This window comes from Falco rusticolus, chromosome 5 (assembly GCF_015220075.1).
Source record: "Falco rusticolus isolate bFalRus1 chromosome 5, bFalRus1.pri, whole genome shotgun sequence".
Lineage (NCBI taxonomy): Eukaryota > Metazoa > Chordata > Aves > Falconiformes > Falconidae > Falco > Falco rusticolus.
Window position 1 is genome coordinate 89,746,098 of NC_051191.1, and position 13,857 is coordinate 89,759,954.

The following is a 13,857-nucleotide window of genomic DNA, read 5'->3' on the forward strand; positions in this document are numbered from 1 at the left end:
GACAAATTATACTAGAGTAAGGTCTTCCTAGAGTTGGAAACCAAAGCCCTTAGTTCAGCAAAGAAGCAAGCAGCTTCAGCTCTCAAAGTGCTGAACAGCAGCTTCCACTAAAGGCAGTGAGAAGTAATGGCCTCTTAACATTCATTGGCCTGAAAACACAAACCGTTAATTTAGATACCCAAATGTATATTTTTATTCAAGCTTTTACATCCACACAACTGGGGGGAGTTTATGCTCCTAAGCCTACATTGAAAACTACTCATTTGCATTGCACTGAGCCACAAATTGAGACTTTAAAAAATGAAAAGGTCTGACAAATCAGTATGAGCTCAGAAGCAGCCTGAACCTTCTTAGAAGATCCTGGTAGTCCTGGCAAAGACAAGACAGAGGAAATAAGACTACCCAGAAGCTAGAGTAAAAAAGGCCAGTCACTGGTGAGACAGAAATAAGGAAAATGTGGAAAGGCAGGCTCTCTCTTATCCAAGTTCTTCAAGTATTTGCTAGTACAGCTCCACTATCTAGGTTGCAGATTTTTTCCCCCTACAGCAACTGTTGACCTCAAACAATGAAAAACGTTCCAGCTCCACAACACACTCGTTGACTGGGGAGAAGAAAAATCTGCTGCAGAATTTTGGCTGCATCTTCAAAAGCCTCACAGATTAGCAAGGGTACCCATGTTTGCAGTGGCCACCACAGAACATTCTCTTGATGCAAAGACAGTCTTATACTTCAGTGGGATGTCCCACCAACCACTTCAAAAGCTCTTAAAAGCACTGGTAATTGGTCAGTGTTTAAAGAATTTTGATAAAGGGACTCCCATGAAATAACAGGGAAGAAAGCACCACAAAAGTGGTCCAGAAGTGTCCACCAAAGAAAAGGTGGTCTTCAACTCCAGGAATCTCAAGTGGATTCCAAAACAAAAATAGCAGTCACCTCCTTCATGTCAGTAAGTGGTATGGGGAACCAATGTCAACTCCACCATGATGGAGAGATGGAGAATATGGGCCCTAGTGCCTATATGGTGAAGGCTGAAGTATTGTGTCTTCCCAGGAACATCCCTTGATGCATCTGTCCCTTTTTCCCTGACAAATGTTTTCTCCTTCCTGCTTCTTGAATGCAAGGGAGGGAAGCAGAGAGTGGACCTGCATCTCTACTGCAGCTACATGATAAGCCAAGGTAAAAGGAGTGGCAAAACCACGCACATTGCTCTGAAGTGTATTGGCTTCCAGGACTTACAGGGAGAATATCAGAAAAAGACAGATGTGATTAGACCCAGAACACTGCTGGATCCTGGAAATCAGGATGGGAAATACTGGCTAAAATGTCCGTTTGAGACCCAATGTAGAAATGGCAGTTCCCCCAGAACTAAACAGGTAGTCTGTGCTTAGCCCAGCACTGGTACAACTCACAAGACAGGAAGCAGCAGAGAAAACACAAAATCTAGCTTTTGGTGCTAAAGGAACAGTTGATTTTGAGTCTTCTTTCAGCACCACCAATAAAGATTAAGATCCATACACCATCTCCTCCATTTGCCTTTGTCTGTGTTAGGGCACTATGGAGCCACTGGACAGTTTGGTGCTGGGAATCTAGATACTGAATTCTTAAAAGCCTCTAAAGCCCTTAGGAAACATCTCGACAATCAGTTGTGCTAAAGGCAAGAAACTATGCAACAACTAGGCTATCACATGTTATAAGCAAAACCACACATCACCCTGAGCAGTGCTAACTCAGAAAACTACTGGCACATCCTCTTCAGTCTTCTGATCAATTCACCACTGACAAGTTAGCAGCATACCCACTCTTCCACAACACCTGAACACTTCAGTAGGCTAAATACCTCGTTCCATGAAACAATGGAAAATTAAGCAGAGCAAATCTACTAGCAAAAAACATTAACAGAAATAATAGAAAGTTTTAAAAAAAATTAAATAGGCTAAAAAAGTAAATGAAAGCTGCAGCCTTATTTCTTTTCCTGAGAGAACAAATCCCATGGTAGCACAGAAATTGAAAACCACGAGGAAAAGAGGTTTTGACTACACTGGCAGGCCCCTGAGAGGTGGTATGATGAGACCTTAATAACCAAAATAGTCCAGGTCATCACTCCAATAAAAACCTTGAAGCTAACCCAAATTTCCAATTATCCAGAGAACAAAATATTTAGAGTCATCCATAATTTAGCATTAAAAGACAAACATCCTGGTCTACCCACCGTTTTGCAACCTTCTCTGTAACATATCTAACTTTGGTCAGGAGGAGTTCCAGCAGATATCCTCGATGAGAGTCTCCCAGCATGTGCAACTCATCCACAACCACCACTCCTGATAAAGAGAAGCATTCAGGTTACATTTGGCAAAACTCCAAACTAAGAACAGATAGCCTTGATCTTTTCATATTCCACATGATGAACTGAAATTTACATTCATAAATCCAGCTGTGCTTACCAACACCACTATGGCTTCCTTCTGTCACTGATTCTTCTGAGACAGATAAATCATGACCAATGTCATGACATTTCACACCCCCCACAACATCACACACATAAAAAATCAGCTTTTAAAAAAATAAAAATAAATAGGTTGAGTTGTTAGTCCAGCCACTACACAAAATGGTATTGCAGGATCTATAATGTAATATATTACTACTTTTTTTTAAAAAAAAACAAAAAACAAAAAATTACCTCTTTGCAAGTAAAACTCAGGCTTCAGAGTGTCTAGAAAAGAACATCCCAGCACCCAAATGAGCTAGCCAAAAGCTTTGTTGACATCACTATCTTAGTTTTATAAACATCACTCCTTATTAACGCAGTAATGTGAGAAAAAAAACCTAGAGCAGATGTAATTACACTGGCATAGCCTGCTTCCTATTATATCTTTTTTCACTAACCAAACCTGAATGAGCTCCACTATTTAGCTTTAGCTTTCTAGTGAAAAGGAATCCTTACACGACTGCTCTGTTGTCATCCTACTTCCTGTAAAGGACTTTTTAATCTATTAGCTGCCTCCATCAAATTTGTAAGGTGTAGAAATATTGAAAAGAATGTCTAAGAAGCATTCTGAATACCAGCAGCTGGAGACAACAGACCAGACTAGGGTCTCCCCTGAGGAGAAAACATAGAGCCACTGCAACTCAGCCACCCAGCACACCTCCTGCACACATCCCAGCTAGCAGCAGTATGAACCCTTTCTGGCCAGTTGACAGGGTCACAGGGACATGGAAGAGGATGAAAGAGGATGAAAGAAGGTAAAAAAAAAAAAAAAAAAGCAGGGCACAGAGGACGTGAGGCTTCATTAGTTCTGCTGCTGTGGAGTTTTGTTTTCTCTTTCATGAAGCTATGTAATATCTTCCCAGTACAGCTAAAATAGCAGTAGCTTAAGGGCAAATGTGACCTTATATTATCTGTTTCAATGCTATTTTTCCTTCCCATTTTTTTCCTCTCCTTCCTACATATGTTCCTTCTCTCTCCGTCTGTTTTCTCCCCCTTTCTCTTTTAAGCCACTTAAGTTAGAAAAGAGTGCTGCACTGCTTCATCAGCCTCTTTTACAAACTCCCACCCATCCAGCTCCTCTGTCTTCCTGTACTTCCTCCATTCCATGCTTGCCTGTAAAAAATGGTAATTCATTGGTCACCAAATACATATTTATTCAGCTACCAGAAAAAGCTTCATCCTGCTTCCCCATACAACAGTCTGTCTGAATTCTTCCAGCAGCTGAAACAGGACAGTGTAATCAGATATCTACCAAAGTAAAATTCATACAAGTTACCTTTCCAGTCTTTGTGCCAAGCAGCAGCACATTTTGCTTCCTGAAATGAAGCCTAATGATACCCACAGGCCAAAGCACAGGCAACGCCACTGTTTGTTGTACAGGACACACGTTCTATACCTCCTGCTGCTACTTAGCTGTAATACATATTTCAAACCCACAGTAAAGCTGTGTATCGTGTTGCCCTGGCAGTGTGCAAGCTGGTGGGACCTTACTGTCACACATGCAAGTGCTCTCATCTATTCAGGCAACATTCAGAACACACCCACTGGGATAACACGGCAGGAGCAATCAGGCAACCAGTATTTTTCACAAAGCTATCCTGATCTTAAGCAGAATTGAAGCCAAGGAGGACTTCATGTCCCAGCATGCAATGGTATTTTCTGCTCAACAAAAAGCTCAGGAGTACAAGTGGGGCCAGAATTTTGTCATATTGCATTGCTACTGAAAATCAGGCTAGCCTCAGACTCCTATTTCTGTCAGCAAATTAGGTGTGTCCCTAGAAGACTGCTGAAAAAAACCTACTAAAAAGTACCTGAGAGCTATTGCAGACATTTACTGTAAAATAACTAGGCTGCTTTAAGTCTATATCCTGTTTAAAACTAAAAAGTTCTGAATAACAGGCAGCAAGGATTTGATATTTTTTAAAATTTAATTCAACTAGTAATTTTTTAATTTTGTTTCAATTAAGAAAAGAAACAAGTATCACAACAGCACATTACAAATCCATTCCCAGCTGACACGTTGAGAAGGCTGCAGATTCTTCTCTAATCCACTTTCCTAAAAACTTCTTTAGCATCAGTGTCAAGAGGCTGAATAACATGAGGAATATCATCTCCTGTGTACCTGGATGTTCAAAACTGACACACGTTATATGCTAATTAGCAACACAAAATTGCTTTTAACTGAAAGAGAGCTCTGCCAGGCAGAGAATTTGAGTTTCACTCAACAATTTCCAAAGGCAACATGAGCTATCAGCAGGGGATTGACACCAACAAAAGGAACAATCCAAGCTTGAGATGGAATCCAGCCAGAACTGCAGTCATCTCCCAATAATTCATCTCAAAAGATAGAACACCCTGGTTATGAACTGGTCTAAATTTAGAATTAATTACAAGACAAGGGACAATCTTGCAGTCTCAGACAAGCTTGCTTTAGGTGACAAACTGGCATTTTCAGCTCATGCCCGTCTTTTGCAGCTTTTACAAAAATTTATCTCCAAATAGATGATTTGTCAATTTCTAACAGATTATTTTTAAACTCAAATTTAATTTAAAAATTAATTTCAAATAAGCATATAAAGAAAAAACCCCACACATTTTTACCCTAATTTCAGTTATGCTGTCATATTGGGGCACAAGGGAAACTGAGGGTTGCAGCAAATGCATTTTCAAATGGTGAAAGAAAAATGTCACACTTTGAGGTATCGGTGTTAAGGACACATGTTCAAATTAAAATCTTGTAATCACTTGGCTGATTATACTTGTATGACTCTTCTCAGGTACATTCATCTTAGAGAGCACAACAAAATGAGGGATAAAATGGAGGTACCAACCAAAGGGGTTTGGCGTATCTCTAACTTCTGAGAGATTATATCATTAAACAATACTTTTCAGTATACTGAATATGCTTCCATGGCACCTAGGCCAACATAAATATGGACACCGTGACCACACTCTCTGCCTTATGGCATACAGCTTGTATGGAGTGGTGACCTAGGATCAAACTAGCCCTATTTTAAAACAAAAAAATCCTAAACTAAGTAGCCATATATTGAAATAACTAACTGCATGATCACCAGTTCTCCTGCAAGGGAAGGGATGAAGATATACATTCAAGAATCAGGCTGGACTGTAGGATCCTCAATTCAAATCAACTTAAAACGCTGCACAACCATGGTCATCCACTCATCTTCCAGCCCACCAGCAGTCTAAAGCTTTCATGGTGATGCAGCCCCTACAGATCCAGGTGCAAATTTCTTATCCCATGATCTCCCACTGAAAAAAACTGCCAGACTTTATTCCCCTTATTCTCTCTTGTGTTTACTCTCCTGGTACACAATGCTGAAGAAAATTGACAGCAAATGCATATGGAACAGCAGTTTCATAGGTGGAGGTCTCAGAGCAGTTTGATACTCATCTAGTTTTCCAATTTTTATATTCTTAAAATAGTAACCAACCAGCTAGGTTACAGGCTAGAGCGAAGATGGGAGGAATTACTGTACAAAAGATAACCGGGTATGGCTTTATTGACTAGGGAAACAAAGTCAAGAACAAACTTCTGATTGGACTAGGAAAACAACGTCTCTCTTCAAGTACACACTGGAAACATAAGGCTTCTTCAGGCTTTGTATCTCCTCCCAAATACTAAATGAATACTACCATTATCTAGTGGCCATCAGGGCCACAGTGACCCAGAAGCCTACGTTAAAAGGACAGAAGTCTTTTGAGCAAACTACAAGAGAGAAATGAATGTCACAGCCCTCCTAGTCACCCTGACTACCCAGAGGAGCTGTATGTATTCCTTCCTCTTATCTGGACCCAGATGAGTACTAAACACAATTCCTCCTCCTCCTCCTTGAGCCAAATGAAGATAAACCATGGATGCCACAGTCCCTGTTCAAAACATAAATATACATACATTCATTCTTGAACTCAAACATATCCCAGACCTTTAATTCAATTTCATTAATTAGAAGACATTTTCTAGCTATAGGAATCACTGCTTATTGCAGCTAATCACTGTCTGTGGATTGTCATCCACATCAGACAAACTAAAACCTGCAGCTTCTACCTACTCACCCCAGCCACTGAGCTACATAGAATAGTCCTGCCTGCCTTCCTAAATTCAAATCAGAGGTGCTCTGCAAGAAGAAAAATTGCTCAGTGTTCCTATATGGCATGTCTGTCACATACAGAACTGAGCAAAAAATAACAGTGTCCCATAATTTCACATGTACTCAGAGTATATGATATACCTCATCCCCATAACAGTCAACACAAGTAGTATTTTACCCAGTGAGTCCATTTTGTTTTCTTCTATGAGTCTATTGATTAGACCATTGGCTTTCTCAATGGTGCAGACAGCCACATCCAGGGCAGAGAAACGTCCAGCAGGAGACATGCTTCCCATATAGCCTTCAACTCTTACATCCACCTCCTGAAACAGGGCCTGTTTTCAAAAATACAGAATGTCATGCCAAGGTTACAGCTCTGAATTTTGACCAATGCCTGCTGGAATCACATAAAAACCTGCATCCTTAATGACAATTTCTAATACTTATAATGCCAACTAATCAGATTAAAGCCATAGCTCAGCCAGTTATTGCTACTTTTTTTTCCCCGCTGTCATTTTTTATTTCCAAAGCAGAGGCCACACAGTATACATTGCAGGACAAAGTGTACAGAACTAAGAGATGGAGACCTCGGTTTTGCATTAAAAAATTTACCATTAAAAAGGTTAGAGAACACACAGTGCAACAGTTTATAACACCAGTGGGTTATGTACAAAGAAGCCTTGCTCCTGAGAAATCCTGGGCAAAAGCCAAATTGTGAGACCCCAAACACAAAGATGTCACATCTCCCACTGAAATTCAAGAAATGACGACTTCTTTTCTTCCATGGCTTATTGCTGCAGTGCCAAAGCTTAGGCACATTACTCACTGCATTAACAAAAGGTACGAATGTTTGAACCAGGTGCACAGGATACCGTACGTCTTCAAGTGCAGCTACAGCCAAACCTTAGGCCAGGAGTAGTACAACACAGCATCGATGATCCTCCAGCATTGTAAGACTAAAGCAAAAGCATCTTCAATCACTGCAAAGTAGCTTCTGCACTCAGTTTACATCATTTCCTAGCAATGTGCAAGGTTAAGATACCATTTCAGTTTATTAACACCCAAAACATCTTAAAGGTCAGAAACTGTAACAAAAATGCCTGCTGGTTTTGTATTTGGTTTTAGTAACCGTTGTTTCTTCAACATATTAACTAACGGAAACGTTTGATATGAAAGTCTTTCAAGAAAAATATATTTTTATTTAAAAAGACTGTTCCCACAGTAATTTTGTTTTTAAATAGCTGGGGTGAGGAAGCCAAGACATAACAACATTCTGTCAGAACAAATTTTTAGCAAAGTCAAACTGAAATCAAAGTCACGAAATTCTGGTAGAACACCCAAAGGAAAGCTGAAACATCATTCTATCCTTTCATATAATGTTGATACCTTCCATTTGTATTTTTTCAGACACAATCTCTAACTGGAAAATTGTTTTAAAGTTTGTGGATTAGAAAATCTGTGAAGAAATGCAAGTAACAATGCTGTAAAAGTCAAAGCTGAAATAAAATATTTTAATGAACTCCTTAAATTTTTTCCAAGTTTCCCTTTTTGGCTAAAACTTTCATTTTTTTTTATCTCCAACTTAGATTGAGAGCAAATTTTAAACTATGTACAAATTCTTTCTGAAACAACTCTGCAAAATTTCTTTTCTAAAATCCATACAAAAACTTCTAACTGTTTAAAAAATGTGACCCAACAATTACAACTCATAAATTTACCCTCCTTGAATGTTACTTACCTGCAGATAACATTTTTTCTCCTTGGCGACAGAGACAAAGGGAAGGATGAGAAGAGCTTTCTTACGAGTCTCCAGGACTCGCTTTAAAATCAGCAGTTCTGCAACAAGAGTCTTTCCAGCACTGGTAGGAGCTGGCGGGGGGGGGAAAAGCTCTTTGTTTTAAATTAATTTCTAAAGGTATAAAAAAAAAATATCAAGGAACAAGCATCATAAAGTTAGCATAGAAAGCAGTTACTGGAGAAATTGGGGCAGGACTCTTCAACAAATGCCCCTCTCCCACTGCCACAACCACATCTGCAGTTAACCCAATAAAGTGTCAAGAAGATGGCAAAGTATTTCTCTTCTAGCCTCTTTCATCACACTACCAAGGCATATTGCTCCAGAAGCAACAGCAGCTCAGAGATAAGCAAAGAGAAAAAAAAACCCAACCAAACAAAAAAATCCCACTAAAGTTTCTTGGTTGGACAGGAGAGCTCAGCCACTACCTTATTGACCTAACCCATAAATATATTAAACCCTCTGCTTGGTGAGCATTGCTGTTTGCCATCCATCATCCACAGAAAACTGTGGAGGAGATGCCACATACCAGGGAACAGCCATTACCTGGAAATCAGGCCCAAAGTCTCCTTGAACCAAGGAAATAAAGCTCAAATCCAAGCCTAAGAAAATCACCTGCCCCTCTTCTAAATTCTTCATCTGCCCAGTGCTGCTCTGGGACCTTCTTCCCATGGGGAGTAGACACTCAAGTTGTAATTTCCCACAGATTTCTAGTCCACCAGTCCTACTTTCCCTTCTGCGCTGCTCCCCCATGCCCCCTTCCCCAGGTGAAGAAAAAGAATAAAGAGACTGAAAAAATTAGATAATAAATAACATTTTCAAAAGTATTTGTATCTAACGCTGCTGTTATCATTCAGTTCCTGGTTCACACAGTCTGTAATAAAAAGAGTGAGTTATCACTGATCAACTCCTAATGTTCCAAAGGAACATTAACAGAGAAAACAGGGAAAAGTCTCTCCTCACACCTTGAATGGAGTCCATTCAAGCCAGGACTGAGGTACAGCAGAGGGACAGATCTTAATAGTGTCTCTCCAGAAAAAAAAGAGAATCTTGACCTTTTTATCCACCAGATCAGAATCCTTCAGCACCAATACGTTCTTGTAAATGGTACTGGGAAAGTTAGGGAGGACTGGTTTTGTCAGACGTTTGCATACCTGAGTAAACTAGGTTCTTCCCTTCCAGAACTTGTCCGAGCATTAAGCATTCTGCTTGCCATTCAAACATCTTCACTACTCCCAGACTGTGGTATTTCTCTAGAACTGCTTTGGGAAGACCCCAGCTTGCAAGGAGCAACTTGTCTGCTTGTTCTTCAGGAACATTTACCTGCTGATATTGCCCTTTGGGATGAGAAAATAAAAAAATAAAGAGATCACCTAAAGGTCAAACTTTTCTACAAGCTCCTGTATTATGAGAAAAGATAACAAGAAACTATCATCCCTATATTTTTCAATATCTCTTGTGTATGTTCCACCACTCTCCTTATCTCCTGACAGTTTTTGCAATTTTTTTCTCCTGTAAGATTTTCCACATTCAAATCATTTATTCACCAAAGTCTTGCTCTGATATTTGCTTTTGAGACAAAGCAGCTATTACTAAATACATACTCAAACAGAGAGTTTCAGCACTGATTAATATAACAGCATTACAATGTATTTGCCATCTCATCCTTACCCATACAGCTTCCTTTTTAAATTACTGCTACAGAGACTTCAGTACTCCTCACAGATTATGGAACTATCCAGTCTTTTTTTCTTGCTTTATAGACGAATTTAAAAAACAACATAAATGAAACAAGCAGCTCAAGCTACTCCGTACAATGCATGTTACTTGAGTTTATCAATACTGATTAATATCTTCACCACACTGACAGCTCCTCTAGCTTAATTAAGTTCCTTGATGCTTTTTTCTTGTCTTTACAACCCTAAATAATTTTTTGCTGGCTACAGATATTGCCTCTCTTTTGTTCAAATCATTAAGAAAATTCAAATTTTTTGTCCGTTTCTTTGTCTGGGATGGAAAATAGGGGAGGCATTACTGTGGACCAGAAACCTACCACCCATGACTATACAGTTCCTGTAACAGCATTTTGTGAAACACTTTGCCAAACCAAGATGAAAAACAAGTAATTGTGTGTACTGACTCTACTCTACCCATTCTACTGGCACATTCAAAAAAACTCTAAAACAAATTTCCCTCCATTGTTTACAGCATAAGGGCAGGCTAGATCAGAAACACTAGCCTGCATAAGTAGCCAGTATTTTTATTCTCAACACACTAAAAATCTCAACTGTTTCCTGAGGTTAACCCCAACCTAGTTGTCACTAGTGCCTGATCGTTCTCCCACACACAAATATATAAAAAAAGCTGATAATAGCTTAGCTCTGAAAGCTTTTTTTTGCTTTGTATAACCAAAATAGAGTACAAATACTAAAGTCGTTGAGCACCATCAGGAGAGAACAGCAGTATGCCACAAAGCAGAACAGGCTTTCCAAGGGGAATTTAAAGGAGACCAGATTTGTCAAGCCTAAAATGTGACTGTGGAGGGCAGACCCTGGGGCTGGGTGCCAGGTGCCCACCCAAGCCCCTCCATCACTCCCCTCCTCAGCTGGGCAGGGGAGAGAAAATATAACAAAAGGCTCATGGGTCAAGATAAGGACAGGGAGAGATCACTCACAAATTACTGCCACGGGCAAAACAGACTCTACTTGGGGACATTAATTTATTACCAATCAAATCAGAGGAGGATAATGAGAAAATAAACCCAAAACTAAAAAGACCTTCCCCCCACCCCTCCCTTCTTTCTGGACTTAAATTTACTCCCCATATCTACCGCCTCTCCTCCCGCAGCACAGGGGGATGGGGAATGAGGGCTGTGGTCAGTTCATCACACATTGTTTCTGCCACTCGTTCCTCCTCAGCAGGAGGACTCCCCACATCCTCACACTCCTCCCCTGCTCCAGTGTGGGGTCTCTCCCATGGGAGACAATCCTCCATTGATTGCTCCAATGTGAGTCCTTCCCATGGGCTGCAGTTTGTCAGAAACTGCTCCAGTGTGGGTCCCTCCCATGCGGTACAGTCCTTCAGGCACAAACTGCTCCAGCATGGGTCCCCATGGGGTCACAAGCCCTGCCAGCAGCCTGGCTCCAGCCTGGGCTCCACTCCCCATGGGGCCACAGGTCCTGCCAGGAGCCTGCTCCAGCATGGGCTTCCCACAGGCTCACAGCCTCCTTCAGGCATCCCCCTGCTCTGGCGTGGGGTCCTCCACAGGCTGCAGGTGGGGATCTGCTCCACCATTAACCTCCACAGGCTGAGAGGGACAGCCTGCCTCACCGTGGTCTTCACCATAGGCTGCCGGGGAACCTCTGCTCCGGCTGCTGCAGCACCTCCTGCCCTGACCTCGGGGTCTGCAGGGCTGCTGCTCTCACACCTCTCTCCAGCTGCAGTTGCTGTTGTGCCGTTGTTTCCCCCCCACCCGCCCTTCTTAAATATGCTATCCTAGAGGCACTACCTCTGTCGCTGATGGGCTTGCCCTTGGCCAGTGGCAGGTCCATCTTGGAGCCGGTTGGTGTTGGTTCCATCAGATATGGGGGAAGCTTCTAGCAGCTTCTCACAGAAGCCACCCTTGCAGTCCCCCTGCTACCAAACTCTTGCCATGCAAACCCAATACAGTGACTAGTATAGCAGAATTAGAATTCAGAAACATAAAAAGAAAAAAACCGCGTGATTGGATCCCAAGCTTCTTTCCTAATATTAAAACCAATGAACTACATGTAAAAGATGGAATGAGTAAAGGATTACATGATTCTCTCTTTGAAGAGTATCTGTAGATTAGCACTGAACATGAGTTTGGAAACTTAGGCCTTAGGGGTTCTTAAAGATCTATGTACAGAAGTATACCACTCACACTGATGTCTTTTTTCCTACAGAAAAATGCTAAGAAATAGTCAAAATGAGGAAGATGCACATTGTTGGCAAAGAGCATGGGGCATTAGGTTTCTCTGAAAGAAAACCCTTGCAGAATGTGGGGCCAGCTGGACACAAGAATGCCACTTACTGCACTGTCTTTGAGCAGCTGTTCTGTGGTCATACATATGTCGCCTTGCTCAGCTCCATTTGTCAAAGCTGACAAAACTGTATCTTGCAGAACATTATCCCATCAGGGAGAAGATTTGACATGACTGGTGAAGAGGCTGAGAGATGTAAATGCATGTTTTAAAGAGTTACAGAAAAATTGCAAAAGAGAGTAAGTTACAAGATGTTATATAAACATCTTGATTTTAGATGTTATATACATCTTCTGGTTGTATACATATTGATTTCTCTCTATTTAAACGCACAACCCAGTAAAATGTACTGCATCTAGAAGCATCACTTGCAGCAGTCCTGGCTGGCAGCAGGAACACTTTCTGTGACATCTTGCCACCAGGTGTTTATATAACACAAGATGTTTATATAGACCATCTTTTAGATATAAACAAGTCAAAAAAAAACACAAAAAACCCACCAACTACATTTCTCTGCATTTGCAGGTATCAGGGCACCAACCTGGACCACTTACAGCAATGCCTCTAGATACAACATGCTTTATCAGCTTACTGTGTTCTTTAATTAATTTAATAATAAGGTAAATCTCGCATCTTATACCGAAGACTACAGACCGTACCGATTGTTGTATCATGGTAGCACCTAGAGGCCGAGTGAAGAATAAAGCCCAGCGCTAAATGACACACAATGAAACGAGCCAACTTCGTGCACAGAACGTACATTTTCTTACCTCCCTCAACCGAGCCGTGAATAGGGCGGGAAGATCCCTCGATCCGCGTACTTTGCCGCTACCACCCCCCTTAGCAGCAGCACGTACCTCAGCTGCAGCCGCCGCCCTCAGGGGAGGAAGGCAGGGGCGAGGCACCGGCGCTCCCGCCCGAGGGCAGCGAGCCCTCCCCGGGGCCGAGCCCCCGTACCCCGGGCCGGGAGAGGCTCCGAGGGCCCCCGGCCCTTCCAGCACCGCCCCGGGCCCGCCGCCGCGCCAGGCGCCTCAGCGCCATGTTACCTCAGGGGGCACCGGCTGCAGGCCGGCGCCGCTCCCCCCGCCCAGCACGTCCCGGCCCCCGGGCTGGCTGCGGGGCCCAGGGGAGGGCGCAGCCCCGCCCCCCCCCCCAAGCACGTCCGGGCCCCCGGGCTGGCTGCGGCTCCCCGGGGGAGGCCGCGTTGTCCTGCGCCGGTACCTGCCGAGCCGGTGCCAGGGCTGCCGCTGCCGCGCAGGGAGAGGTCGAGGCCGGGCGGGGGGCTGAGCACAGCCCGGCAGCGAGCGGCAGCGCCGAGCGGGACAGCCTTCCCCGTCCCGCGGGAGGCGGCCCGGCCGCCCGAGCTGCCGCCGCGGAGCCCCGAGGCTGCGGCGGGGCCGTTAGGGGCGACGCCGCCATCTTCCCGCCGCGCCATTCAAAGGCAGCACCGCCCCGCGCGGC

The 13,857-nt window shown here is 42.8% G+C and overlaps 1 protein-coding gene across 4 annotated transcripts in view; it reads right to left on the reverse strand.

Annotated features, from left to right (window-relative positions):
• POLQ (DNA polymerase theta) overlaps positions 1-13,737 on the reverse strand; it is a 57,818-nt gene extending 44,081 nt beyond the window's left edge. For 2 of the 4 annotated variants that reach the window (XM_037387443.1, XM_037387444.1), the window contains exons 1-6: positions 13,618-13,737; positions 12,447-12,582; positions 9,547-9,729; positions 8,336-8,466; positions 6,776-6,932; positions 2,210-2,318 (exon numbers count right to left, since the gene is read on the reverse strand). In XM_037387443.1, coding sequence (XP_037243340.1) covers positions 2,210-2,318; positions 6,776-6,932; positions 8,336-8,466; positions 9,547-9,729; positions 12,447-12,483 — 617 coding nt within the window. In that variant the 5' untranslated portion in view covers positions 12,484-12,582; positions 13,618-13,737. Of the gene's footprint in view, positions 1-2,209; positions 2,319-6,775; positions 6,933-8,335; positions 8,467-9,546; positions 9,730-12,446; positions 12,583-13,617 lie in introns of those variants that run through there. The other 2 variants (XM_037387445.1, XM_037387446.1) reach the window with 2 other exon arrangements.
• Between the last annotated feature and the right edge of the window lie 120 nt (positions 13,738-13,857).